General features: G+C 37.8%; 1 protein-coding gene across 1 annotated transcript in view; it reads left to right on the top strand.

The window, feature by feature from the left end:
* b4galt2 (UDP-Gal:betaGlcNAc beta 1,4- galactosyltransferase, polypeptide 2) overlaps nucleotides 1-26,839 on the top strand; it is a 166,851-nt gene that overhangs the window by 131,923 nt on the left and 8,089 nt on the right. The window contains exons 5-6 of the mRNA XM_055201800.2: nucleotides 3,169-3,291; nucleotides 24,734-24,838. Of these exons, the coding sequence (XP_055057775.2) occupies nucleotides 3,169-3,291; nucleotides 24,734-24,838 (228 nt within the window). The remainder of the gene's footprint in view (nucleotides 1-3,168; nucleotides 3,292-24,733; nucleotides 24,839-26,839) is intronic.

The raw sequence follows: 26,839 nt of genomic DNA on the forward strand, positions 1-26,839 counted from the left end.
TCTGCGTGAGCGAGTCACGCTATGAGTTTGACTCCGCGGTCCGAGGAGGCCTTAACATATCAGTATTTAATAAGTGGAGCACCTTTAGAGAATTGCTCGCGCTCAGAGCGTGGCTGTGCCGTGAAGCCATACTGTTACTGTGAAGACTGCTGCCGTAGCAGATGGCCTCATTAATTTCAGCTTGTTGTCTTTGAACATGCGGTCTGCACGAGCGCGTATTTGCGTGCGTGGAGGTTTTTGCTTCAATGTCTCCCTTATGTTGCAAATTTGTTGGCGTAGGCGGATGTGGATGCTTTTGTCGGCAACACACACCACAGTGCCCAAGGCGAACCTCCAGCGATTACCCATGATGCACCTGCCAGGCAGCATCCCAGAGGGTATCTTCAAATAGAATACAATGGACATGTTTTAAACCTGTATAAATGGTCTCGGTGCAATGCATTTTAGGTTATGCAGTAATGGAGGCAGAGGTACAGATGATGAGCCTGGTCCCTAGCTGTCACTGGGGTGGTACCCTTTTAAAAAGTACACTTTTGGACCATCATATTATAGAGGAGATTTTAAGCATACTATCACTGATTTATAAGTCCCGGACAACAGGTTTAAATGCATGCAAGGTCAAAAAACACACATTTTCTCAAAATATAAATTCAAAATTACCCCATTTCTCAGAGATCCCCAAACGATTCGTGTGAAGCCGTTCAACGACTCAGTCTGCCTAAACCCCACCTTTCAGTAGCCTACTCTGCTCAGATTGGTCAACCGATACAGTCTCTGCACAGACCACAGATCAGTGGCAAAGACCAACAATAGTCCAACATGTACTGACCTAGTGCTAACATGATTTACTGAGAAGACATTATGGACATCACTACACATCATTCATCATTAATCCAAGCAATAAAAACGACAACAGACACTAACATTTTACACTAAGTTTAGCATTTATGTAATCTAACCGGGTCATAGCAAAATCGTAAGTGCAGCATGCGTTAGCCGCTTGCTAACGTGACTCTCTGACAGTATATTAAGAGTTTAAACAACGACATCATTCATCATTAATCTAAGCAATAAAAACGACGATAGAAACTAACATTTTACATTCATTTAAGCATTAATATAAGCTAACCGGGTCATAGCAAAACCGTAAGTGAGCATGCGTTTGCTGTTTGCTAACGTGACTCTCTGACAGTATATTAAGAGTTTAAACAACGACATCATTCATCATTAATCCAAGCAATAAAAACGATGACAGAAACTAACATTTTACACTCATTTAAGCATTTATGTAAGCTAACCGGGTCATAGCAAAACCGTTAAGTGCAGCATGCATTAGCCGCTTGCTAACGTGACTCTCTGACAGTATATTAGGAGTTTAAACAACGACATCATTCATCATTAATCCAAGCAATAAAAACGACAACAGAAACTAACAGTTTACACTCATTTAAGCATTTATGTAAGCTAACCGGGTCATAGCAAAACCGTAAATGCAGCATGCGTTAGCCGTTTGCTAACGTGACTCTCTGACAGTATATTAAGAGTTTAAGCAACAACATCAACACACATCATTCATCATTAGTCCAAGCAATAAAAACCACGACAGACATTAACATTTTACACTCATTTAAGCAAGTATGTAGCTATAATCATACTTACAGGTTGTGGTTAGGAGACGCATGTTGTTCCAAATAAAGTGGGTACTGAATTATCTTTCATGGCCAAACAAAACGTCTAGTAAATTCCTCTGTTAAAAAGTACGTTTAACCACTGATTCTTCATAGCCAAACGTTTAGTAAATCCCTCCTTGAAAAAGTAATTTTAACCACTGATTCTTCATATATCTTCATCATTTAGTAGTGAAAACTACACAAACTGAAAACACAGCGTGATATGATGTTTACACACTAACTAGCTGTGGGCAGGTAACAGTTTTCGTTTCTCTCTGGCAAGACTGTAGGCGGAGATTATTATGCAAAGTGTTGGTATTACGTGGATAAAGACAGGCAGGAGATTCAATCCATATGACGACTCGTTTCAGCGATTCAGAGTCGACTCCCTACTTTAGAAGCCAATTACTTTATTAATCGTGCACTTTTTGGTTCAACTACTTTGCACATTGTTTACATTGATGGACAGCCATGACACACTGCAATACAGGTCAGTTTCGATTTTGGATCTGTGTGACTCTTTAAGGTGCCAAATGTATACATATCAGTACATATAAGAACCTTTTTAGCAGGTGCTGCTCCAGTGTCAGCTAGAGACCATTTTTTGACCATTTTATTCTGACTTAGTACAGTGAGCCATCAGAGTCTTTAAAGTCATCCTTCGGCCTTGAATGAAGTAAGTATATTTATATCAGGCTTTAATCCAGTGGAAGATGATTCATCAGATATTTCGGATCTGATGGTGCGCTCCTGCTCTCTGAGCTCAGTTTCCCTTTGAAGCAAAGCTGGATTCTTTGGTTTGTGCCACACTTAAGCTTTTACAGGGCGTCCTCAGAGTTGTGTAGCTCAACTGAGGGGCCTGCGGGGTGGCGATGAGTAGAGTAGTAAAGAGATGAAAGAAGATCAGATATCATTTCAAAATGTAGGATCCCCTCTGGGAGGCTTATATTGCTCTCGAGATTCGCTCATACAAGATGCAATTTTGTCAAATTCAAATGCTTCGGTTGGCTGACTGAAGGGCTTAGTTCAGAGAGTTTCTGCAGCGAGGTCGCTTCGCTTTTAAACTAACAAAATCAAATGGAAATCCATTGCTTTTAACCCTACATTTAAAATAGATGATTTGAAGACAGACAGAAATGAATGGCTGACCATCTGAGGTAAACATTTAGGAATTTAACCGAAAATATTGATAATAGTGTGTGACCCTGCTTGGGAAAACTCAGCTAAAGTCATTTTTGTGATTATCGTACGGAACGTAAAGAAAATTTAGTAAAAATATAACCTTGATATCTTTAATAATGACTGAGTAAGGATACGTCAAATTAAAATTAATGTAAAATCAATGAATGAAATCAAATTTAATCAAATCAAATTCATAAGACTTTAATCTGGATTTCTCAGACAGGGTCACATTTGCTCTCATGCTCAAATTTGATACTTGATGGTGAGGTGTGTCAATCAATTGAATGAGAATGACAAAGGTCTGGTCCCGTTGCAGGCTGCCCTATGCTGGCTACTTTGGAGGGGTGTCCGGCCTTAGCAAAAAACAATTCCTTAAAATCAACGGCTTCCCAAATGAATACTGGGGCTGGGGAGGTGAAGATGATGATATTTACAACAGGTAAGAACATGTTTATGATCCCCTAATGGCTCGTGGGATTATTGTAACAGACTGTCAGAATCATTTTCATCACTTAAAATGTTTTTTTGTGTCACATTAAAGGTATTGTTATGTGGTTAGGTCATGTGGTCGATCGCTCTTTTTTAAATATGGTGTAATTTGTTACTGTGCACGATGCTATGGACTGATTTAATAAAAGAGTTGGAACATATTGAACATATTACCCACCAACACCAATTAACACACCAGCTGTTCGGGTGGTTAATAAAATACAGCGGCGCAATTTGGAGTAAGTGGGCAGCATAGAGGGGATATTAAAAAGTAAAAAGACTTCAAAGGTTTAATTTAAATGTGTTCTCTTTCTTAAATTAGAATGAAACCTAGGAATTAAGAAAGTAGATTAATACACTTTCTCAGCAGTCAAATGTTTAATGAAACTTGCAAAGTGATTGTTGCACTGGCAAATAGGACTGTTAAATGTGCTCTAAGCGCATCTGTGTGATGTCCCTTCTTGTTGCCGTTCAAACAAATCGGAGCGTTGCTAACCCCTCCCCCTCCTTTACCTGCTTTCTGAACGAGTCACTCCTAAATACTTCTTGTCGTTTATTGGCTGGAACACTTTGTTATGTTTCGTGGTGGTAGGTTTGATCACTTTGTTTTTGTTGCAGTTTGCGAAGCCTGGGGTGTCTACAGAGGCCGCGTTTTTTTTTACAGTGTGTTCAGAGGACAGGCAGCTAGCAGATAGTGAGGAGATGTTTACTGTATGAAACAAAAAATTGCCTAAATTTTTATGGCCTAAAACGCGTGAATTCGCTTAGAGCACCTTTAAAGCGGAAATATGTCATTTTTTTTATTTTATTGTCTCAACTGTTAGCAACCAGTAATGATGTTTGGTGATGCTAGTGGAACTAATATTTCACTTCAGCTTTAAACATGAAATGCATTTGGTGTGTACATTTATTTGCCGTAGTTGCTGTTATGCAACATTTAGTGAGCATGACCCCTGGTAACAGATTGCAATTTTCAGATCTCAGACTTTTCAGATTGTTTTGTTTAAAAAAATATTCAATTGCAGAATATTTTGTCCCTTCTTTCTTTTATAAGATTTTATAAGAAAAGTGAATATTATGCATTATATTATAATTCAAGATCGCACTTTATACTAAAGTAATAAGCCCCAAGAAGCAGTGGGTTACCAGTGCATTTTATAACAGCTAAGGGGCGTTGTTAGGAATGACGCAAAGCGGAGTAAAACCCCCTTAGCTGTTATAAAATGCACTGTAACCCCACTGCTTTGCGGGGCTTATTGCTTTTATAAAACGGTTACTTCATATGCATGACGTTAGATTTTATTTCATAAAATAAAACACAAATAAGTTGTAATTATATTAGTACAAATATTACTCTTCCGCCAAACAAAGTAGTTCCTCAGAATCAAGTGTGGCTGCAACAGAGCGCAGTTCACAACCAACACAGATGCAGCAAAGACACAATGGAAATATGATTTAAGACTGTGGTGTTTATTTTATAAATCAACATTCATCTAATTTAACTTATACATTAACATTTATATTGTGCAACTGTTGAAGTGATCAAATATGCTGGAAGCATGCTTAACTCCTTCCCCGTCAGCGTTTTTTTTTTAAGTTGCCACCCAGTTTTAGTTTAATGCCTTACAGAAAAATTATCTTCTTTAAATAAACATAAAATATCAAATGAAAGAACAAACTATCCGCTTCCAAACAACAAATAAAAAACATTTCATCCCACCTTCATTTGTTCTCTTATCATCTCTCAAATTTTCAGCTAGAAGCGGAGATAATTCCATTTTTGTGAAGAGCTTTTGTAAGAGATCAGATTCAGAGCCATCAAAACTTACACGCTGTTGTTTTTAGTGTTGAGTGAATGCGTCAGTGTTTAAGTTGGGTAAGATCGCCACCCAGTGGATAGCGGAAATATGAATTTGGGAGCGTTTTATCTGATGACTCAACAATATTTATTGACATTTATCTGGATATCACCATTAATTGTGCAATTGTAGACAAATTAATGATTAAAGACTGGTGTTTATTTTCATAAATCAGTACGCAGCAACAGTGGCACAGTGATACTTCTGTAATGCGGTCTGAACCGTGGGTTTACCGGGGTATTTTATCACGGCTTAGAATGCGTTTCAACCAATCAGAATATAGAACCAGAACTGCCATTTTATAATATGTGTTTTGCCATTTTAAAAAAATTAGTTACCACCAAAATCAGTATTGCATCTGATCAGTATTAAAAAGTAAATTCTTAATTTTATGCAAAATCTGATATCCGGCGTGTTATTCTGTCATCTTTTCTCCCTTTTTTCCAAACCGCGACAAACGCCAGTCCTCCTTTTCTGCAGAATGCAATAAATCCGCTTAACCAATCACAGCGTATCATTCCATGCATTGTAAACAATAATGTCGCCGGCTTGAAAACACACAGAATTCTAGTTTTAATACTTTTGAGTTCAATAATGCTTTTGATGGCATTAAAAAACCTGTGGTGGTTTTCTGTGGCGGGGAAGAAACGTAAACCATCAAAATCAAATAATTTACATGAGAGGCACTCGGCGAAGGAAAAATGCTGGCTGTTGCTTGTTCTCACACGACAGCATCAAGCTTCTGTCATGCTAACACATTGACCCCAAGGGATCTTATGAAAAACTTTACATTATTTTAGTCAACCAAAATCGAGCAGGACCAAAACATTTTACAGCTGATCGCTGTCAAAAAAGTCCCAAGGATGACAGCAGCAATGACAGTGTTCTTAATATGACGAAGTAAGTGTTTTGATTAATGTCATTATTATTATTATTATTTTTAATCAGTGTATACCACTAGTCAACTAAATGAATTTATTACACGGCTCTTTGGAATGCTTGATTCTGATTGGTCAGTTGAGAAATTTGCAGGTTCGTTCTTTTCAAATAATAACCGCTCCAAAGTAATAACGCATAGCCGGACTACTTGTATGTTTAAAATCCCTCAGCGCCAACAAAGACCAATAAAGATTACTGTTTGGCACCATCTTGTGACAAACACTGGACAACCATAATTAAGAATGGAACATTTTGACATTAATTTTAACATGTACAGAAAAAACAAAACATTTAAACAGTGGATAGAAGAACGAACAACGACAAGACACAGAGAGCTTACTGAGACTGAACTTGACAAAATAGAGCATGACAGCTACGAAGCCAACACCAAAAAAAAAAAAACAGAATGGGCATTAAAACTTCTCAAAGACTGGCTAAAACAGAAAAAAAATGGAAACAGACAAGTATGAAGCAGAGGATCTTAATAAGGTGTTACGATCATTTTATGCATCTGTGATAAAAATGTTAATTTAAAACAAATATGCCAATAAAATGTTTCAAATTCATATTCATGTCCAGTTTCCGCTTCGCGTCGGGTCCTGATCACACTGTCTGGGCTTATTTCCCAATAACTACCAGCTGCCTCTACATTATCCCTTACATAACATGACAAAGATAAATTATTTAATAGATTTGTAGCATTTTGAAAAAATAATCAATTTTTATAATAAATCTTTGGAAATCAAATTATGGATTTGAATTGTTTATGTTTTTATAACCTAAAGATGCTATGTGAAAGTTTGTTACAGAAAATAGTGGTTTTCATCTTGTCACTTTCTTGGTATAAAAACACATTTTTACCGAATTTAGTCAAAATTGATTTATTGCGTTTTGGAACCAAACTCTTCATTTACATAAGAATGTATATAATGCAACTATGTTGTTACATTGCACCTTAACCCAAAACCTTTCTGAACAACATGGGTGTACAATAGGTATACAATGTATTAAATCCTTTATTATCAAATGCTTGTAAGTACATAGTAGTTAAAGCAAAGATATAGGATATAACAAGATTGAGCATTGGGGGACAAATTAACACTCAATATTCACTTGAAAGAACCAATCATCAATCAATAAAGACTGACTATGATCTGGGGGAGGGGCTCTAGACAGAGTTGTGTGAGGCGCTTGGCAACCTGTTCGTATGCGCAGCAGCTAAAAACAACCTTGAATCAAGTGTTTTAAGTGCAATTTGAGCTTAAAGAGCACCAATGGTTCAATTCGCGATTTTACATTTCCTTTGGTGTGTAAGTGCGTATTAGTGCATGTTAATTATATGCAAAACCCCAATGTAAACGATGACGATAAATATGACTTTAGTTGTGCATGACTAAAAGAACTGCCTGCGGGCGTTGCAAAGATAGATACATGGACTGTTTTAATGTTTAAAAGCAGCATGATGCCATTTTGCAATTTGATTGACAGGTTTTGAAATGTGGTAGACAGGCTTAACAGGCATGCGTTATTAGAAACAGTCACTTTGACTCAGTTTGACTTTGAACAGTGTCCTTGCTGTTTCTGTGCATCAAAAATAGGCTACATATAATTTTCTGTAATGGTCCTTACATTCTTTTGACTGTAGTAACACTGCACTTACAGTACATGTCAAAATCTTGATTATTAGTTGAGTAATAGTAGACTGTTAGTGGTTAGGATGAGGATGAGCACATGCTAATTCAAAATGCACACCATGTCCAGACAGAAACACACACGGAGACGAGACCCCGACTGTCTGATGCCTGTCTTTCAGGATAATAAATAGGCACGTTTTCCCCGGCTATCATTTTATTTCCTGCTCAGGTGATGGGAGAGAGCAAAGCCTGCAATATATCAGGGCACATACACGATAACACAAGTGAGGGCATACAAATCAGAGACAGCACACGTTTACGCATGTCAATCTTTTTCGGATGTTTGGGGTGCACTGTCAGTCGAGAGTGATGGCGTGATAAAGCGCATCTCTCTGTTATCTTTTCATGCTTTCACCCTCTGCTTTTTTCTGACATGATTAGAAAGGTTATATAAATAAAAATAAGCTACATAGCTGGATATTCACAAAGCGTTGATGCTTTAAAGAAACATTTCCTCTGAGATCAATTTTCTGAGAAGAGCTATTTTTATTGGGAGCTTATAAGTAAGTAGAGCTGGGAGATTGTTTCAGAGGGCTTTAATTACTGTATGTGTTCCTGCATGCACTTTTACTTTCTGTTTATCTTTGTGAATTTTCTCAATGCTTGTTTTGCATGTTAAGAATGAATGAGCACCTTTCCCAACAAAAGCTGTTGAAATGTTAATGGACAGTATTGTGTGATTTATACAGTGGCTTCATCCATATTTCAAATGTTTGCATGCTGTTGCATTAAAATTCAAATAAAGTAGCATTTATTTAAAGTTAACGTGCTGGCAGCCATTTAAAGAAACTTTTTTGTTATTTATGATAAAACATTTGGTAGCACTTTATTTTACAGTACGTGTACTTACCTTGTACATATATGGTAAATAAATTGTACTTACCGACAAATGTGTGGTACTTACTTTTAGGTATCTACATGGTAATTAACTGGTATCATTACTGTACTTGCCAGTGGTACATACTTGGTAGCTATTATGTAACTCTAGATTAGTACTGGGTATTAACAGATACATACTTATAGTGTAGGTATACTGTAACTAACGAGAAACATTACTGTACTTCCAATGAATGTACAATTTAAGTATTTAGTATTTACAGGCAAGTTAGGGTTAATGACAGGTATTTATATTGTACATATTTGGGAACTTCATGGTTGTAACGGTACTTTCACACAGGGCAAAATCGTTAACGCTTGACGGAATGCTTGTCTGAAGCGTGGCCAACAGCCAATCACAGTGGCCACAACACATGCTCCAGTCTTCTATAAACGTAATTGGCTGACTCTGCCCTAGGTTATTTGCATAAGGCTGATGCACACTTTGCCGCTTGAAAAGTTAAGAAATTTTCAACTTCTGCCTCGGACGGATCCACAAATTCAGTTCAGCAACCATGATGTCACCCATTGAAAGTGAATGGAAAGCGTTAATGCTTACGCCCCATGTGAACGTACCATTAGTGGAGCTGTGTTCATATTAAAATGATGGTAAAACCGTTTTTTTTTTTTTTTTTGCTAATATGCATAGCAAAAATAGCTACAAAGTGAAATTGGTTATGAGAAAAAAAATCTAATTTGTTTTGTGTTTTGGTTTTTAACAAATTAAAATATATATATTTTTTTGATGTGGCAAGTATGCAAACACTTTTTGGGGCCAATGTAGATTAATGTAACTATTATACGAGTCCCTGGACCCAAAACCAGGGACACAAATCATAAAGTCGCATATAGGTATAGCAATAGCCAACAATACATTGTATGGTTCAATATTATTGATTGTTTATCAATATTAACGGGGACATTTCACAAGACATTTTTAAGATGTCAAACGAATAGTTGGGGTCCCCAGTGTGCATACTGTATGTGAAGTTTTAGCTCAAAATACCATATAGATAATTTATTATAACATGTTAAAATTGACAAAAATGGTGTGAGCAGAAATGTACCGTTTTTGGGTGTGTCCTTTTAAATGCAAATGAGCTGATCTCTGCACTAAATGGCAGTGCTGTGGTTGGATAGTGCAGATTAAGGAACGGTATGATCCCCTTCTGACATCACAAGGGGATCCAAATTTCAATGACCTATTTCTTCACATGCTTGCAGAGAATAAGTTACCAAAACCAAGTTACTGGGTTGATCTTTTTCACATTTTCTAGGTTGATAGAAGCACTGGGGACCCAATTACAGCACTTAAAGGTATACTTTACCGATTTAGCATTCAGCTTTGTATCAGTAGAAACCCGGCAGTATTTCTGAATGACCGTGTTTCCCTCTCTCATGTCCCCCTGAGAGATATTTGTATTTTGGTTCTGGAAAAAAAGTCCTCCGATGACGCAAAATGACGATTTTTGGGTCATTGGAGTACTTTTTGGCCAGAGGCAAAGACTACAGTCAGTAGTAGGAGGGATTTCCGCATGTTTTCAACCCGCCCATAGGGGTTGGACTACCGAGTCCATTCGGAAAAGTATGAATCAAAACGAGAGTCAGCCATCTTGAATCTTCGCTAAGGCTCTCTCTTTTCAGCAGTAAACATTTATAACAACAGGCAAAAAACAGTGTCAGCTATCTTAGTTTTGAAGACGATATGGCAGAATGGGATTTTAAAGATCTGGTGCGAATCGGATGCTTGTGGCTACATGTACGAGCCGAAATACAGCGGTCATGAAGAATGGCCAGAGCCCGGGCAGAGTCGAGCTGGGGCGTACTGATTATTTTAAACACATTTTCTGGCTTTTATCGGCCTAGAAGGCACCAATTTCTAAAAAAAACTTCACATTTCTACTACATAGGTGACCCAATTTAATAATCATATTTAAATTCGGTGAAGAATTCCTTTGAACATGTAAAAAGTCAGATTTTTATGATATGTCTCCTTTAAGTAAAGATCATGTTCCATGAAGATATTTTGTAAATTTCCTACCGTAAATACATCAAACATGTATTTATCATTAGTAATATGTGTTGCTAAGGACTTCATTTGGATAATTTTAAAGGCAATTTTTTTCGATATTTAGATTTTTTGCACCTTCAAATTCCAATCTCAAAAATATTGACCTTTATGACTGTGGTCCAGCATCACATATAAATAAATGTGATCTGTATGTGAAGTCAGGAGCATCAAAGTTGGATTTTACTTATTGATTTCATATTAATTTCAATATTTGGCATGGCCATACTCAGTCAATATATCAAGGTTATATTTTCACTGAATGTTCTTTACATTATGTAGGATGAATTTAGATTGGTTTTCACAGACTGGGTGAAATATAATTACATAAATGTATATTATTAACCCAGAACATGTTAGATCAAGCCTGAAGTGTGCTGTTTTCACAGACAGGGTGGTGATAGAGTGACATAAAATAGTCTCAGCTGAGAACCGTCTTTCAGATGCAAGATGTAAAAGTAAATGCCATGCGTGTTCTGCTTCAAAATCCCATCTGTCTGGTGGATACACACAGAGAGTCAGAAAGTTGCCCACTTAGGCCCGCAGGGTGAAAGTTTACCAGAACATACTGTCACTTCACTAAAACCAGTTTGCTTGAGCTCCAGGGACTCCCGGCCTCTGTCAGCAAAACTTCTTCTCTTCTCATGCCTTTGAAGGTTACTGCTCTGACAGCATGGACCCCGGTGCCAATGGACATCACTTTCTGCAAGCTCGGTATTCTGCATGCTTGGCTTAAAAAATGTTTGTGCAAATGCGACAATGCCTTAGTTTGGGTTTAAATTTGTGTTTGTTGCTGGTATTAGTGTCTGTTTTGGTCAGTAGTTGATCTTGTAGTAGTACATTATTAGCCTGGTCCAACCAGACTCTCGTACATTCATTTCATTTGTACAGAGAGTCTGGGCACGCTCCATTGCAAAGCGTTACTTCCGTTAAGGAGGGTCCTCTGTTGAAGTTTAAAACTATTGGATCTGCCCAGAGTCACTCTGGATCTGCCATAGGCGATCGCTAACGTGTGGTCGTGACGTATATCATGCGCCGAAACCGGCCGGTAAACAACTAGTCCGAATGATCAGACCAACAAAACTTAGCAAACATTGTTCTTGCTCCGGCTTTAACTTCTGTATATTTGGCAGTTTTGCAACAACGGACCGAATAGATTTTCTCACGTCTTTCTCCGCTGCCATTACTGAACTACAACTCAAACTGACGCACAACCTCAACTTCATCGTTCTTAGCCACCCCCCTCTGTTCGCTGATTGGACCTGCAGATTTTTGCAGAAGGAAACGAAACTCTACACAGCAGTCCCAGACGTAGTACTGAAGCAAAATGAAAATTAAGCGGAAGCACGTAGGAGGGCGGAGCCAGGCTAGTACATTATAGGGCTGTGTTGAAAAAATCGATTCAGAATCGGAATTTCATATTAATTTCTAAAGATCGATCCGTAACTCAGAGGATCGATTTAATAGTGAATAACTTAAACTTGCCGCGTCATTGAATTCATGCATGAGTGGAAGGACATTAAAACAAAGAACATGGCGGTCAGTAACGTTAAGCAAGCGCAGGGGCGTCGCAAGCCGATTTTGCCGGGGCTTCAGCCCCGAATGTTTTGAGTCAAGCCCTGTGACTCCGTCATGACCTGGGCTCATTTCAGTCAGTTCACACGCCACACCTTGTATTTCTCACACTGAGAGGTAAGAGATAAATCGTCCTGCTATATACAATTAATGAACGAGGCGCAAGCATACGCAGGGCAGTTCTGTCGAGTTCAGCTGCTTCGAGTTTTTTAAGTGTGTTCAACTTTACGCAGCGCCGCAAGAACTTACAAGCAGATGAAATCAGAGTGCCGCAAGAAATCTTGCGGAGGATGTTGATTTCAAATCGCTTTCGCGTTACTCTGATTTGACTTGTCATTTCTTGCAACGCCTCATGAAGTCGTATGACAATTGTTTCACTAGATAAGACCCTTATGCCTTATGTTTGAGATCGTTTAGATTCTTTGTAGCGGCGTTGAAACTTCAATTTTAAACTGCATTAAAACGTGTTGGGGTCAATTAACTCTTTCACCGCCAGCGTTTTTAAAAAAAGTTGCCAGCCAGCGCCAGAGTTTTTCATGATTTTCACCAAAGTTTAATGCCTTCCTGAAAATTTTCTTTTTTAAATATATAAACATACAATATACCAAATGAAAGAACAGACCCTCTGCTTTCAAAAAAAAAAAAAACGTTTCATCCTACCTTCAGTGGTTCTTTTGTAATCAGCTTTTGAATATGGGTAGGTTTCTGCAAAAACACCACAAAGAGCAAAAAGCAGAGATAATTCCATTTTTGTGATGGACTTTTCATAGAGATCCCATTCAGAGCGATCTTTAAAACAGACACGGACATGCAGCTGCTTGCCATAGGGCAATACTTCCGGGTTTAAAAAGTTGCGGAGGATAAAGTTGGATAATAGCGGTATTGCGGAAAGACGGAAAATCTTGTCATTGGCGGGGAAGTGTTTTCTCTTAATTGACAAGATATCTCGTCAATGGCGGTGAAAGAGTTAAAGTCCATTAAAATGAGAAAAATCCTGGAATGTTTTCCTCAAAAAACATAATTTCTTCTCGACTGAACAAAGAAAGACAACAACATTTTGGATAACATGGTGGTGAGTAAATTATCTGGATTTTTTTAAAGAAAATTGACTAATCCTTCAAGTGTTTCCTCTGAATAGAGCAGATCTGGTGCCCAAGGAGACCATGCTGATACACAGTTGCAAAGGTCAGCCTCCATTGGTGAAAACTAGCCTTTTTGCCCTTTGTTGTGTATAAAATGTTCAACAGAGCCAGCAGGGTCATTCTGCAGCTATTCTGAAACCACTCAAGCTAATATGCTATAAAGATTTGTATACGTTTTGTTGGCTTTACGTCACATTCTTGTTATTAAAAACTTGCATAACTGTGTATTTAATGTTGAAGATTGATGATTTTTTTTCTATTTCCACTTCCAGAAAAAATATACCTTGTAAGGTTTTTTTTGTTTAACAATTTTTATTGATTTTCCATTAAACCATGTAACATTTTTTACAACACATTTTGGAGTTGTATACAAGCAAATTATGACTTTGTTATACAAATATTGATATAAGTACAACTTTTAATAACGTTTTTCAGTATGAGGACCATAGACGGTAAAAATACGGACGTAGTGTCTGTGACGTAATCCATAGCTTTGTAAAGAGCATTTTTTTCAAGCCAAAAGTTGTTGGAGTCTGCCGTCGCCATCTTGGCAGGGCATCAACGCATCACTCGCAGATAATGAAAATAGGCAAAGAGGCGGGATGTTGGTGGAATTGAGGTGCCTGGTTGCAGAAACCACGTCCACTTAGCATAACGGTAGTGACAGCAGCGGCCGTTCACCCGTCACTCATGTGGCCACCCCCTTAATTATGCAGAACTTTAAGGGTTAATATAATTTAAACGGATGAGTTAAAAAAATTACAGCCCTCACAGTTAGCTTTAATTAGCTGCCAAAAAACACTTTTTGTACCAGGCTGTAAACATTTATTTCTGCTGTAAAGTTGGGCATTTTAACATGGGGGTCTATGGGAATTGACCCCCTTTTGGAGCCTGTGGCCAGTTGATGAATTGCAGTCTAAGTCACTTTCGTATTGGCTTCACGATAGGGACCTAGAAGGTTGCCCGTTGATGAGAATCAATTCCATGCTTATAGGCGTTGGACGTGATCTAGCCCTTAGTTAATTCCTAGCAATAGTTAAAGTATTTTTATCCAGGGAAACAGCAGTCTTTCACCTGAAACAAAGTGTAATATCTGAGGTGTGATTCATTCATCTGTAAAAACCTGCTTATTGGAAAGAGCAGACATTATGTAGCACGACTGACTGCCGTAGAGCTGCAAGCTGGACGTAAGGTCATCTCTGTGTGCATTCACAGAGTGAAGTCATTGTGGATAGAAATAGCCCAGAGGTGTGTGTGAGTGTATGTGAGGATATTAGATGAATGTGTCCTAGCCTCACGCGCAGCAAATGTTCCATCAGACTGGCTTGAAACAAAAAGCAAAGTTAAAGGAGCCTTTGGAGATTTTGCTGTCCCCTCTGGTCCCATCTTTCTTTGATTTTCAACATCTGTGTAGTTTGAGAGAATTGATGCCCTGGAGGGACATTTCTCTTACAAAACTGAAAAAGGACACAGTGGAGAGCATTAGACCGACATGTTCAACTGCGGATTTTATGTTGATATAGTTACAAACTGCTCTTCATGGAAAGACTTGTGGTGCTTATAAAAGGTGCCTATTTGTCTGGTTTGTGTTCATAGCCACAAAGGCATGGATTGTTTCAAAATCAAGAGACCACAGCTATCGGTGCTATTTCATAGCAGACATTGTTTCCAGACAAAATTGCTATGTTTACTGTCATGGGCTGAGCTTGTCCTGGTGCAGTTTTAGGAGGAATGCGGCCATACTCACAAACTGTAAAAAAAGCTGGTTCAACTTAACCCTCATGAGCCCCGATTTTCCTGTAATAGCCCCAGAGATTAAAAGAGTGATTAAAAAAAATATATACATTTTTAATGATACAAATAATATTTTTGTTTACTTCCCATCTTTAAATAAATGCTATGTTTTGGGAGATATGAAGTACTTTTGTACCTGTTTACCACTTAATTCCGCAACTACACCTGCTTGCCTGTAAAATATAAAATTTTTGTGAAAAATTCACATAAATTATTTTCTAAATTTGATTTAAATTGTTTTAGATATTGATCTAGATGTTATGTGTTAAAGTCGGCCATCAGGTGTTTAGAAAAAAACATAAAAGAATTACATTTTAGGAAATAAATAATTTTGACCAGCAGAGGCCCATAGAGACCCATTCATTTCACTGGATGTGCCAGCTGCTCACATCACTACTTTAGTGAAATGTTTTGTGAATTTATGTTTATATAAACTTTAGAAAGGACATTAAAATAAATATTATTTCAAATAGTAGATTTTTTTGTATTTTTTGATGCATCTTAAAATGTCTGTTTTTACAAAATGCCACAGAAATTTTACTGAATGTAAGTGTGTGTGTGTCTCTGTGTGTGTGTGCGCACGTGTGTGCGCGTGCATGTGTGTCTTTATGTGTGTGTCTGTGTCTTAACGTGTGTGTGAGTATTACTGTGACTTTGTGTGTGTGAGAGCCTGTGTGTTTGTGTGTGTGTGTGTGTGTGTGTGTGTGTGTGTGTGTGTGTGTGTGTGTGTGTGTGTGTGTGTGTGTGTGTGTGTGTGTGTGTGTGATTGAGCATGTCTTTTCTATATTGCATTTGTGCTCTAGTACCCGGCCTACTTTTCTGTTTTAAAATTTTCTGATTAATTCTGGATGCATTGATTTTTTTGACAAATAGAAAAACAAGAAAAAAAAAGGATTTTTGCATTAACCATTCATTTTCAATTGGGGTCATTTTACCCCCCAAAGGAACTATTTAAGTAAAAAAATTTACGCCAAATCAAGCCCAGTTTTTTTATATAAATCTTGACAGATAATCTGGAAAAGTCACAAAATTTTATTCCACTGAGATGAAGGGAACCATGTTTTTAAACTAAAGAAAAGTGGCTTGGGGGTAAAACTTACCCCAAGGGTCTTATTAGAGTTAATTAAGTAAGTTACATGGTTGCGTTAAAATGTAAAATATTAGTTGACACAGTTTGTAATTTTTTTTTTAAATCAACCAGATAACTTACATTTTTAAGTTGCTCCAACAATTTTTTTACAGTGCATATTCCTACTGTACAATTTTCGCAGTATGCATACTGTACACAGTCAAATTCAGCAGGGAACTGTGAGACATACAGTATTGTTCAAAATAATAGCAGTACAATGTGACTAACCAGAATAATCAAGGTTTTTAGTATATTTTTTATTGCTACGTGGCAAACAAGTTACCAGTAGGTTCAGTAGATTCTCAGAAAACAAACAAGACCCAGCACTCATGACATGCACGCCCCCAAGGCTGCGCAATTGGGCAATTAGTTGAAAGGGGTGTGTTCAAAAAAATAGCAGTGTCTACCTTTGACTGTACAAACTCAAAACTATTTTGTACAAACATTTTTTTTTCTGGGATTTAGCAATCCTGTGAATCACTAAACTAATATTTAGTTGTATGACCACAGTTTTTTAAAACTGCTTGACATCTGTGTGGCATGGAGTCAACCAACTTGTGGCACCTCTCAGCTGTTATTCCACTCCATGATTCTTTAACAACATTCCACAATTTATTCACATTTCTTGGTTTTGCTTCAGAAACAGCATTTTTAATATCACCCCACAAGTTCTCAATTGGATTAAGGTCTGGAGATTGGGCTGGCCACTCCATAACATTAATTTTGTTGGTTTGGAACCAAGACTTTGCCCGTTTACTAGTGTGTTTTGGGTCATTGTCTTGTTGAAACAACCATTTCAAGGGCATATGCTCTTCAGCATAGGGCAACATGACCTCTTCAAGTATTTTAACATATGCAAACTGATCCATGATCCCTGGTATGCGATAAATAGGCCCAACACCATAGTAGGAGAAACATGCCCATATCATGATGCTTGCACCTCCATGCTTCACTGTCTTCACTGTGTACTGTGGCTTGAATTCAGAGTTTGGGGGTCGTCTCACAAACTGCCTGTGGCCCTTGGACCCAAAAAGAACAATTTTACTCTCATCAGTCCACAAAATGTTCCTCCATTTCTCTTTAGGCCAGTTGATGTGTTCTTTGGCAAATTGTAACCTCTTCTGCACATGCCTTTTTTTAACAGAGGGACTTTGCGGGGGATTCTTGAAAATAGATTAGCTTCACACAGACGTCTTCTAACTGTCACAGTACTTACAGGTAACTCCAGACTGTCTTTGATCATCCTGGAGGTGATCATTGGCTGAGCCTTTGCCATTCTGGTTATTCTTCTATCCATTTTGATGGTTGTCTTCCGTTTTCTTCCACGTCTCTCTGGTTTTGCTCTCCATTTTAAGGCATTGGGGATCATTTTAGCTGAACAGCCTATCATTTTTTGCACCTCTTTATAGATTTTCCCCTCTCCAATCAACTTTTTAATCAAAGTACGCTGTTCTTCTGAACAATGTCTTGAACGACCCATTTTCCTCAGCTTTCAAATGCATGTTCAACAAGTGTTGGCTTCATCCTTAAATAGGGGCCACCTGATTCACACCTGTTTCTTCACAAAATTGATGACCTCAGTGATTGAATGCCACACTGCTGTTTTTTTGAACACACCCCTTTCAACCAATTGCCCAACTGCACAGCCCCAAGAGCGTGCGTGTCGTGAATGCTGGGTCTCATTTGTTTTCTGAGAATCTACTGAACCTACTGGTAACTTGTTTGCCACGTAGCAATAAAAAAATATACTAAAAACCTTGATTATTCTGGTTAGTCACATTGTACTGCTATTATACTGTATTAGTATACTGCTTACAGCATGCCTGTGGGGTATATAATGTATACTATCTTCTACTTAAAAATGACAGTAATAGTATGTAAAGCTGTATTTCATATGCCACAATAAACTGTAAAACTGCAGTGTTGTTCATGTTGTTGAGTTAGTGGCATCCATCTTGGCCATCAACATGGCTTATTAGCATTTTAATCCTATTTTCGGTAAAAAAATGTCTTACATACTGTAACATGGATGTTTCAAGGAAATATAGCGTTCATTTTTCATTGTTACATTAGAAATGCAAGGTCAGTTTAAAGCATTGCATTATGGGATATAGCATTGTATTCCGGTCTGAACACAGACAATATGCGGATAAAGAGAAGGAGTGTATTTATGGAGGGTTGTAAGAGAATAAGTTTCCATGGTCAGCCATCGTGACATGTTTTATGACCATTCCTCCCTTTTCCCTTTCCTTTCTCTCCATCTCATCTTTCTCTCGATCTCTTCAATCTTTTCTCCCTGCTCTTCTTTCATTCTGCCAGCAAGACATGAAGTAGTAACATGTAGTAATGATTTTAATTCCCCTCCATTCCAAGGGTTTAATGCAATTAAATAAATTGCCGGGAGGAGGAGAGATCTAGAGAAATTCCCATTTAATCTAATCGTGGACAGTGTGCACTGGACTAAAACCGATCTCCAGTCAACACTATTAATTATTACTTTACCATTCAAAGCTCAATTTTTACTTAATCATACATTGACTTGTTGGTTAATAGAGACACTGAAAGTTAATATATCATTACGATATGGGTCATTAACGTGAGGCTTATTTAATATAAACTTGAATATATGTTTTCGTGATGAATACGTTTTCAGTTTTTGGTAAAAATGTATGTGAGGCTTATGGAAAAAATGCCTAACTGGATATGTTTAACAAAATAAAGAATAATACAATTCTTGAAAAATAAATAGTGAAGCTCTCTATGTGTGAGTGAGAAAGAGTCAACGTTATTTATTGTTATGGTGTGATAATTTATTATTTTAGTTATACATGTGTTTTTACTCGTTTCTCCTTTTTCTTTATTCCTTGAGGTGTTTTTTGTCTCCAAGGTCGAGGTTAATTTAGAGTAGCTTGTGTTTGTTCCCGTCTATAAGAAAACTCATTTTTCTGTGCAAAAGCAAAGCGGTCCATTCGAACACAAATCATTGAGATATTCTGCATGGATTGTCAAGGTCGTTACACATCACAGCGTTTCGCTTTTCCCCAATCATACCACTCTGAATGCATGCCATTGGCGGAGTAATCACGGCTGTCTGAGCCGAGCACCAGAGGTCTGACAGTTCAAGGAACACTGCTGCGAACGTACCCGATAAGAACTGAAAATGCTGAAGGAATAAACACCATAATACTTGTGTTAACACTTGTTATGATGAACACATCAGGAAAGATGATATATTAACCATCCTCTTATATAAGACTCGTGGGTGTTTAGCCAAAATACTGCAGGTGCCCGGAACAGGATGAGCCATACAAATGGAAATGTACCAAAACAGGCGCAGTTGTCCTTCCTTTTTATGATTGTTTCATATATCAGAGGCTGGGTTGTTTCTGGCCAAAACTCAAGTTAGGGCAGAAGAGCTAAAAATATCTTGATAAGCATCAACCTCCAGTCCTGTTACAGTAGCTACAGGAAAAGCAGCTGGTACTAGTGTATGAATAAGATTTTACAAAATATGCATACAGTTAAACAAGCTAATAATAATAATATTGTATTATTTACTAGCCTACTGTGGTGAATATCATGTGTTTAGTATCATTTACTGAAAACTATTTTTGTTAGTTTTGCTTATACGGTACATCTTATGACAAAAGTGATACGGTCTGAATTTACTGTAATAATATCATGTATCCCATATATTTCATTCTATATACATGAGAATTATATGCCTGTAAAAATGTCATTTTAGTGATTTCACACTGTGGACAATATGGATCTCTTGCCAAATGGAGGGGGGTTGAAAAAGGACTCGATGTACACACGCAAGATAGTTTGGGTCTTTTCGGCTTGTTCGGCAAAAACACATTCATATAAATTACTATCCTTCTTGGATATGAAATTGTTTAATGCCAAAAGTTGTTCTTTTTTTAAAGCGTAACTAAACCCCTGGTCAGACCCTGACTCCAGCCACTGCAATATTTGAAAAATGCAAGAAAAATGGGCAGATCCCAACAGAGACAGAGGGGACGAACTAAGCTCGTACCAAGTGTGTGGTGAGATCGTAACAAGGGCGTGGTGAGCTTGAACCTGCTTACGTCACAAGTTATTTTTTGGACCCAACATCCAATAGGAAAATTCAACTGCAGTAGCCACCGTTCAACCTGAAGAGGGCAGCACTCAGACGTTTTTACACCATATATTGTAGTATTGAAACACTTTATATCCAAACGTCAAAAAACGTACTAAAATCAATGAACAGCACTAATAAAGCATCATTCTTACAAATCATTAACTAAAAAAAGTTGGTTTAGGGTTTAGTTACGCTTTAAATAAAGTTGCGTTCAAAACTACTTAGAACGCTATCTAAAGGGGGTCGCACACCGGCCGCGCAGCTCAGCGTCGCGCCGAGTCGCGTCTAGGACAACTCGGAGGTATCGTAAGCCGGAAGTAGTGCACATTAAGTAGCGCAAGCTTCGTCAGATAGCGTCTACTTCAAAATGCTAAATATACGTTAGCAGCCAATGTTAATCGTTAATGATTTGGGACAAATATGATGTTATTTAAAGAAACAGTATGTAAGAAATATATATATACATGAATCATAAAATGGCGCTGATATGTCACTAGACATTAAGAAATCATTTTCATTTCAAATGCTTATATCACTGACAACAGTTGTCCGGCCAGGATATTGTCATTTAAAGTCGCAATGAAATTGAAATGAAAAACTATATATATTTTGTTTAATATTGTGGTATTATTAACAAATGACTTATCTGTGAGCTTCATTATTTTTAACAAATTCGTGTGTGCTCATAATCAATCTTTAATCAAAAATGCAAATCTCCTCCCCTCCTCAAAACGATCTCTCTTCACTTCATAAGTATGGCAGGTGGGCGGGGCCCGGGAGAAGATCGCAGCAATTAGCAACATGACCCAACTTCAAACGATCCAATCAGATCTCGATGTACATATTCAAATCCAGCCCTGCCTTATTTAATCTCAAAAGCCGTTTCATTCGGATATACGTCACCATGGGGATAATAAGGCAATTGCTACTTCCGTAGTTGCAGCCCTCAACTGATGTTTATGTTGTCATGTTGTGTTTTGGCCACCAGTTGTGTGATTGCAGTACCAGTTTTAGCCACAAGTTTTGTGATTGCAATACCAGTTTTGTCCACAAACCTAAATACTGTTCCTTTAATGTTAAACTATGTGAGTGGCGCTCTGTGGCGCAACAGGGATTTGAGCAACTTCCTGAGTCGTAGCTGGGCGGCGCAGACAGGTGCCACCTATCGCACTGGTGTGCGTATACTCATAGCAAGCAATGTGTTTTTTAGAAGGACGCGGCGCTGAGCTGCGCGTCCTCTGTGCGACCCCCTTAAGGCTGCACCGAAAAGTAACTTGACGTTTGCTGCCATGTTGGATAAACAAAACTTCTTCGGTGTGTCGCATAGACGTTGTCATCATCTTGCTGCCCCTTCTCATTCTGTGATTGGATTCCCTATTTCAGGGGAAAAATTGGTCCATAGATTCCATGCTAGATTTGCAGCGCAAATAAATTTGCGTGCAAGGCAGCATGGGGAAACCCAGGCTAGCTATTCTTTTTAATATACAAAGATTTTTAAAACTATATTTTTTGAACGGCCCTTTAGTCTGGATTAAGCTTATACTACCCTGCATTTATGTTAAGATGCTTTACTACATGCAAAATTGTAAACGTTACTATAAAAATAAAATTGAACTTGTAAGTAACATCACGAAAAGGCTAATTAACTTTTTGTGTAAAAAAACAATTTGTTTACAATCGATTCGTAATTTGCCCTTAAAACAAAATGATTGCAAGTGACCAAATATTTAATGTTTCTTTATGGTCTTTGTCACACATTTAGTGGATAAGTCTGTGACGTTTACGGTATTAATCCTCTCTCTTACTGCCTCTTTCATTGTTTACACCTCTTTTTCTCTCATTATAATCTCATCCAAACGCCCTCAGAAATCTCCCACAGTATCTTTATCTAGGTCAAGAAAACCCAGAGATTACCTTCAACCTAATAATACAAGAGCAAGGCCTTTGTCATAAATAATGCAGCTAGAGGGATTGAAGTTGATCAGAATTAAATAAATCATAAGACCCCACACGTACAGTACACACAGCTGCATGCATGCATGGCCTCATTCTCCCCAAAAGGATTTCCATCTAATCAAACGCTTTAAGAAAGCCATCATCCTCCGGAAAGACATCGTGAGGCGCAAAGCTCCAGCGACAAGATGCTCGCATGACAAACATTAGATTTGTACTGATGCCAGGACCTGGAGCCAAGCAGGGATATTAGAATGGTTAGATTGTTCAAGCAATCGTGAGTTTCTCTAAGCTGTAGCTATTTAAACAAATGGGATTGTTCTGCAGTCAGGGGTTTGTGTGGAGATGCCCAGCCTTGCTGTTCTCTTCAACAAAAGCTCCCAGAAGAATTCGCAGCTATTGAGTTTTACCCTTCGCTTTTTCATTGCGGCTTGTTTTCTGCTCGTTTGGCATTTTTGGCATTATTGTTTGTTAATGGCTTTTTGATTCAATTTAGCTACTGGATGTTCATTGTTTGCTAATAAGTGAGTGTCACTGATAGTGATGTTGATACTAACATGCATCCAAACAATCTTATTAGCAATAATAAAATACCAAATATATACAAAATGTAGCAAAAGATAAGGTTATTTCATATTTTTTAATAAAATAAAGCTGGAGTTTTCAAATTGGGGTCCGGTGACCTTCAGGGGGTCCCTAGAAAAAGCCAAAAGAAAAAATAAGTTTAAGAAATATTTTTAATTTGATTTTTTTTTAGATGTTTATTTCTCATTTCTTGCTACGTACATTTCAGAATCATTTATATTTGCTTTGTATCTTTCCAGTGTGTTATTTTTATTACAGTGCCCTTTATCTCACTTATTGGGTTTAAAATACAGGATTCCTGGTAAAGGTGCTGTGAAACAAGAGTTATTGTCAAAGTTTCTGCAGTACAAATACATTTTATTTGAAAATGTATTTCTTCATTTATATACATTCAGTATTAGTCTAAAGCATAGCCAATAATACTGTATATACACTATACATCAAAATATATAAATTGCGATTCATATTTTAGGTCTGGGTCCCACACAAAATGTTTGGTGGTCCTTGGCATTATAAAGTTTGAATACCCCTGAGTAGCTTTTTTGAAACTGAAAGGTTCTTCGGATGTCAAAGGTTCTTTATGAAACTATCCACTTTCTTCTTTGGCATCGTAAAGCACCTTTATTTTAAGAGTATGTGGCTGTTTAAAAAATTGCATTTGTATAAATGATTTTTTAATGCGATAAATTAATGTTTCCTTATAAACTAACTTAAAGGGACACTTTTGAAAATATGCACATTTTTCAGCTCCCCTAGAGTCAAACATTCGATTTTTACAGTTTTGGAATCCATTCAGCCGATCTCCGGGTCTGGCGCTACCACTTTTAGCATAGCTTAGCATAATCCATTGAATCTGATATCATTAGACCATTAGCATCGCGCCTTAAAAATAACCAAAGAGTTTTGATATTTTTCCTATTTAAAACTTGACTCTTCTGTAGTTACATTGTGTACTAAGACCGATGGAAAATTTCAAGTTGTGATTTTCTAGGCAGATATGGCTAGGAACTACACTCTCATTCTGGCGTAATAATCAAGGACTTTGCTGCCGTAACATGGCTGCAGGAGCCGCAATGATATTACGCAGTAGCCGAAAATAGTCCCCTGCTTTTAAAAGTAACCAATGAAACTATTTTTGGGCGCTGCATAATATCATTGAAAACACAATTTTCTGTCGGTCTTAGTACACAATGTAACTACAGAAGAGTCAAGTTTTAAATAGGAGTCAAGTTTTAAATACTCTGGTTATTTTTAGCGCGATGCTAATGGTTTAATCAGATTCAATGGATTGTGATAAGCTATGCTAAAAGTGGTACTGCCAGACCTGGAGATCAGCTGAATGGATTCCAAAACTGTAAAAATCAAACATTTAACTCTAGGGGAGCTGGAAAATGAGCATATTTTCAAAAAAAGTGGAGTGCCCCTTTAACACAAGAGTATTGTTTTTTTAAGCCACTGACTGAAGTTTTGGACACAGCCTAAAAGAAAAGAAAATGTGTTTAAAGTAGTTTGAGGTCAGCCACGTCCCAAGCTCCTGAAACGATGGCCATTACTGTGTCATCAGACTCCGATTTGACTGCATGAGCCCAATCAATCGATCGATATGAAATCTCATACATGCTAACCATAATGTTCCTTTCTTGTTCTCTCAGAATCACACTAAATGGGATGAAAGTGTCTCGGCCTGATGTGAGAATCGGACGCTACAGAATGATCAAGCACGAGAGAGACAAACACAATGAACCGAACCCCCAGAGGTAAGACCCGCTCTTCTTCATCATCATCCCTGCGGAGTCTGAAGCCAAAATCTTTCCTGCCTCCGCTTGAGAATCTGAAATCTGCTGGGAAGTTTTAAATTGTACCACTTATCCTATTATTTCGGCTTATTGATCTGAAGCCCAGCAGTGCCGTTTGAGGATAATATTTGGGGCATAGCTTGATATTTCTGACATTTTACAGACCTTTCTCAGATTGCATTCGTGTATTTAGTTTGAGTGTTGAAATAAGCATCATAGCTAGCCAGCATCTGACCACAGGGGTCTAGTGTATATATTATTTATACTGTACCACAGGGCTGTTGGATGCTTTATTCTGATTGGTTGAGAAATTTTCATGGGTATGCATTATTTTTCGATAGTCTTTTTACACATAACCTGTCAAATGTCTTAAAATAACCACCAGAGCAATGTCTGTTGTAGGACTTCAGTCCTTTGAATTATTTAAATTATACCACAGGTCTGTTGAATGCTTTATTCTGATTGGCTGAGAAATGTTCAGTGGGTGTTGATTATTTTTGTGTAAACCACACGCCTAACTTGTCAAATGTTTTAAAAATAGGCACCAGAGCAATGTTTGTGGTAACCGTGGTATAATTGACTCTGGTCCTTTGAATTATTTGGAAATAATGTTTTGTCCTTTCATACTATTTGGATTTGTGTGTTTATGCCAACTGGTGGATGTCTTTCATGCATGAATAGTTCAGACGGTGCAAAATAAGCTAAATCAATGAGTCGATAAGCCCAGCCGTTGGCGCTGGGCTAGCCAGATTGTTCCCAGGTAAAAAAAACCTTTACAGAGAAGCAACTAATTGCAAAACGATCCCTGCCATTGCAGGTTGGTTCACTCTTTCACGGTGGTTGTCAATCTTGGGAGAGCTCTAAGCGAAATGGCGGGACAGAAGTAAAGGAATGCTATTAAAAGTTTGGATTGGTCTTTTTCTTTGGTAAAGGGTTTCATTCACTGTGCAAAAGATAAGAGCGAGTCATTTATTCTCTTTCGCTCCATGTAATTCTTCCTTGATCTGTCTTTCTGATTCGCTCATGTCTCTCTCCCACTTTATTCTCTCTCTCTCCCAACGAGTGCCTCAGACAATTGAAGTAATGAGTGTGCAGCCCACCCCGCGAGCCGCACGCACGTGCAAAACTCATCTTCGCTGGAGAGGACGGTGCTCGGGTTTAGAAATGAATGAGGTGTCGGTGCCGAAGTTAATGAATTGAAACATGTCACGGCAGAGCGGGTCTGTTGTCACAGACAGGTCGTTTGTTTGTGTTCTGTCTCAAACTGGAATAAATGATGTGATGCCGATCGGTGAGATTCACGTCGGTAGGAGCATCAGACTGGAAAATGTGCACTTTGTCGTAGCCTAGAACATTTTTTCATGGTTTTCAATTAACCCAGGGCGCCTCTGTCAAAAACCTTACAAAATGAGCAGTTCTGCATGCGTGGTAGATTTTTGCTTGTATTGTTGATCAGTTTGCAAACATCAGAGACTTCATTGTGAGCTCAATATTAACATTTTTTAATATTTGTGACCCTTTCTTGTTAAATCCAGGTTAAAGTATGGGGGCGGTTTCCTGTACAAGGTTTAGATTAATCCAGGACTAGGCCTTTAGGACATAAAAGTAGTTTTTACAAACAAACCTTACAAAAACATTACATCTCGGTGCAAAACAATGTGACTGATATATGTTAAGATATGTCAGATATGTTAAATTAAGGCAGCTCAAACATACATTTCAGGGTTTCCCGCAGAAAATTTGTTAGTTAAGGTGGCAGAGTTGGGTGGGTGGGCGTGACCAGGGGCGTGGCAATCAAAGGGGCGTACGCGTCATGATGAAAATGAAAATATTTTTATTTAAAACACTCAAATAAAACTTAATTTTGAAGAAACTATTACAGAAAATGAACACATACTAGATTATTAATAAATTAAATGTTTTTAACAGATAACTCTAACGAAAATAGCTGCGTGATGAAGT

This window comes from Misgurnus anguillicaudatus, chromosome 2, assembly GCF_027580225.2.
Source record: "Misgurnus anguillicaudatus chromosome 2, ASM2758022v2, whole genome shotgun sequence".
In the NCBI taxonomy this organism is placed as follows: domain Eukaryota; kingdom Metazoa; phylum Chordata; class Actinopteri; order Cypriniformes; family Cobitidae; genus Misgurnus; species Misgurnus anguillicaudatus.